Source organism: Rhipicephalus sanguineus, chromosome 6 (assembly GCF_013339695.2).
Source record: "Rhipicephalus sanguineus isolate Rsan-2018 chromosome 6, BIME_Rsan_1.4, whole genome shotgun sequence".
NCBI lineage: Eukaryota > Metazoa > Arthropoda > Arachnida > Ixodida > Ixodidae > Rhipicephalus > Rhipicephalus sanguineus.
In genome coordinates this window covers 159,095,116-159,096,472 of record NC_051181.1, presented here as the reverse complement: position 1 = coordinate 159,096,472, position 1,357 = coordinate 159,095,116, and the positions used below count along the sequence as shown (strand labels likewise).

General features: G+C 55.6%; 1 protein-coding gene across 1 annotated transcript; it reads right to left on the bottom strand.

The window, feature by feature from the left end:
• Positions 1 to 266: 266 nt before the first annotated feature.
• On the bottom strand, positions 267 to 761 carry LOC119397667 (uncharacterized). Its single transcript, XM_037665090.1, has one exon. It carries the CDS (start codon positions 759 to 761, stop codon positions 267 to 269), a length of 495 nt encoding a protein of 164 aa, XP_037521018.1.
• Between the last annotated feature and the right edge of the window lie 596 nt (positions 762 to 1,357).

Below are 1,357 nucleotides of genomic sequence, written 5' to 3'. Positions count from 1 at the left end.
TTCGCGAAGAACCCGAACTTTCGGCGGAGGGTGTGCAACCTCGCAGCCCATTCAGTCCTCGTTCCGGTCGTGTGTGTGTAGCGGAACAAGCGCCGTGCCCACTTGCGGTCGTTCATGAGACGCAGGCGGCCCTCGTAGGCGATCTTGCTCCTGGCTTCTCTAGCCTCATACGACGACCACCCCACGTCTCCTTGAATGGCCTCTATGGCAACTTGTCCGTGGCAGCCCAACGCCAGTCGACCAACCTCCCGCTGCCCTCGCTCCAGTCACTGTCTAGTTCCTGACTGGAAGGTCAGCACAGCATTGGCAAACGAGAGGCATGGGACGTGCACACACTTCCACATTTTTCGGACCAGCAGGAAGCGGTTGCAGCCCCAGAGACTTCGCTTGCGCAACACGTTCGCCGCTTTGCGTGATGTCTGACGGATGTTTTCCTCGTGGATGTCTAGGACATGGCTCGATGTGCTCAGTTGTGCACCGAGGTACCTGTACTCATCTCTCCACGGAATCTGCCCACCCTCCGGCAGCGACACCACCGCAGATGTGTCCGTGCCTGCGAACACCAGCACCGCTGATTTCTTGGCGTTGAAGCGCAATCCGAGTTTGCTCAGGTGATTTGCTGATAGTGAGACGAGATGCTGCAGGTCTCCCACATTGTCAGCCATTAGAACAATATCATCGGCATATACCAAGCCCGGCAGTCTCCAGGGCACGGGTGTTCCGCCATAGGAGTGAGCTAGCGAGAGAGACCTCGCGTGCATCTCTATGGGACATCTCTATGGGACAGCGCCATCTATTGAATGACACGGGAGACGCGACGGCGGGGGAACGCCGGATGGAGCGACGACCGACCAGGTGATGCTATAAGGAGCTTCGCCCCTAAAAGCCCGATCTTGCAACAAAGGCGTACAGAGCTCAATAGGACTCTGGCAGCCTCCGCTGAGGGAGAGATACACAACTCGAAGATGACCACTTGGCTCCGGCGGTTTTGTTGGAGGGTTGTGTACTTGATCTGCGGAGCTTAGCGAACCGACGCGCCACCTGGAACCTACAAGAGGAAACATACCGCAACATACCGCGCGAGTTCCCGCGGCGAGGATTAGAAGTACCTTTAAGGAAAGTAGTACAGCGTTCTGGGGCTGCATTATCCTCTGCAAAATGTAAACTGTGAACCTAAACAAGCTGCTCGCTTCACTGAGCTTGCGGTACTCTGCAACGCGATACACAGAGCACCATTTATTAGTTCGTTTCTTTACCGGATTTTGACCAATGCCAGGTTCGGGTTCCGATACATGGAATATGGTGGTTCGAGCCATTGAGCCTATGGGAAGTTTCGCATTTCACATCGCTCGTGGCG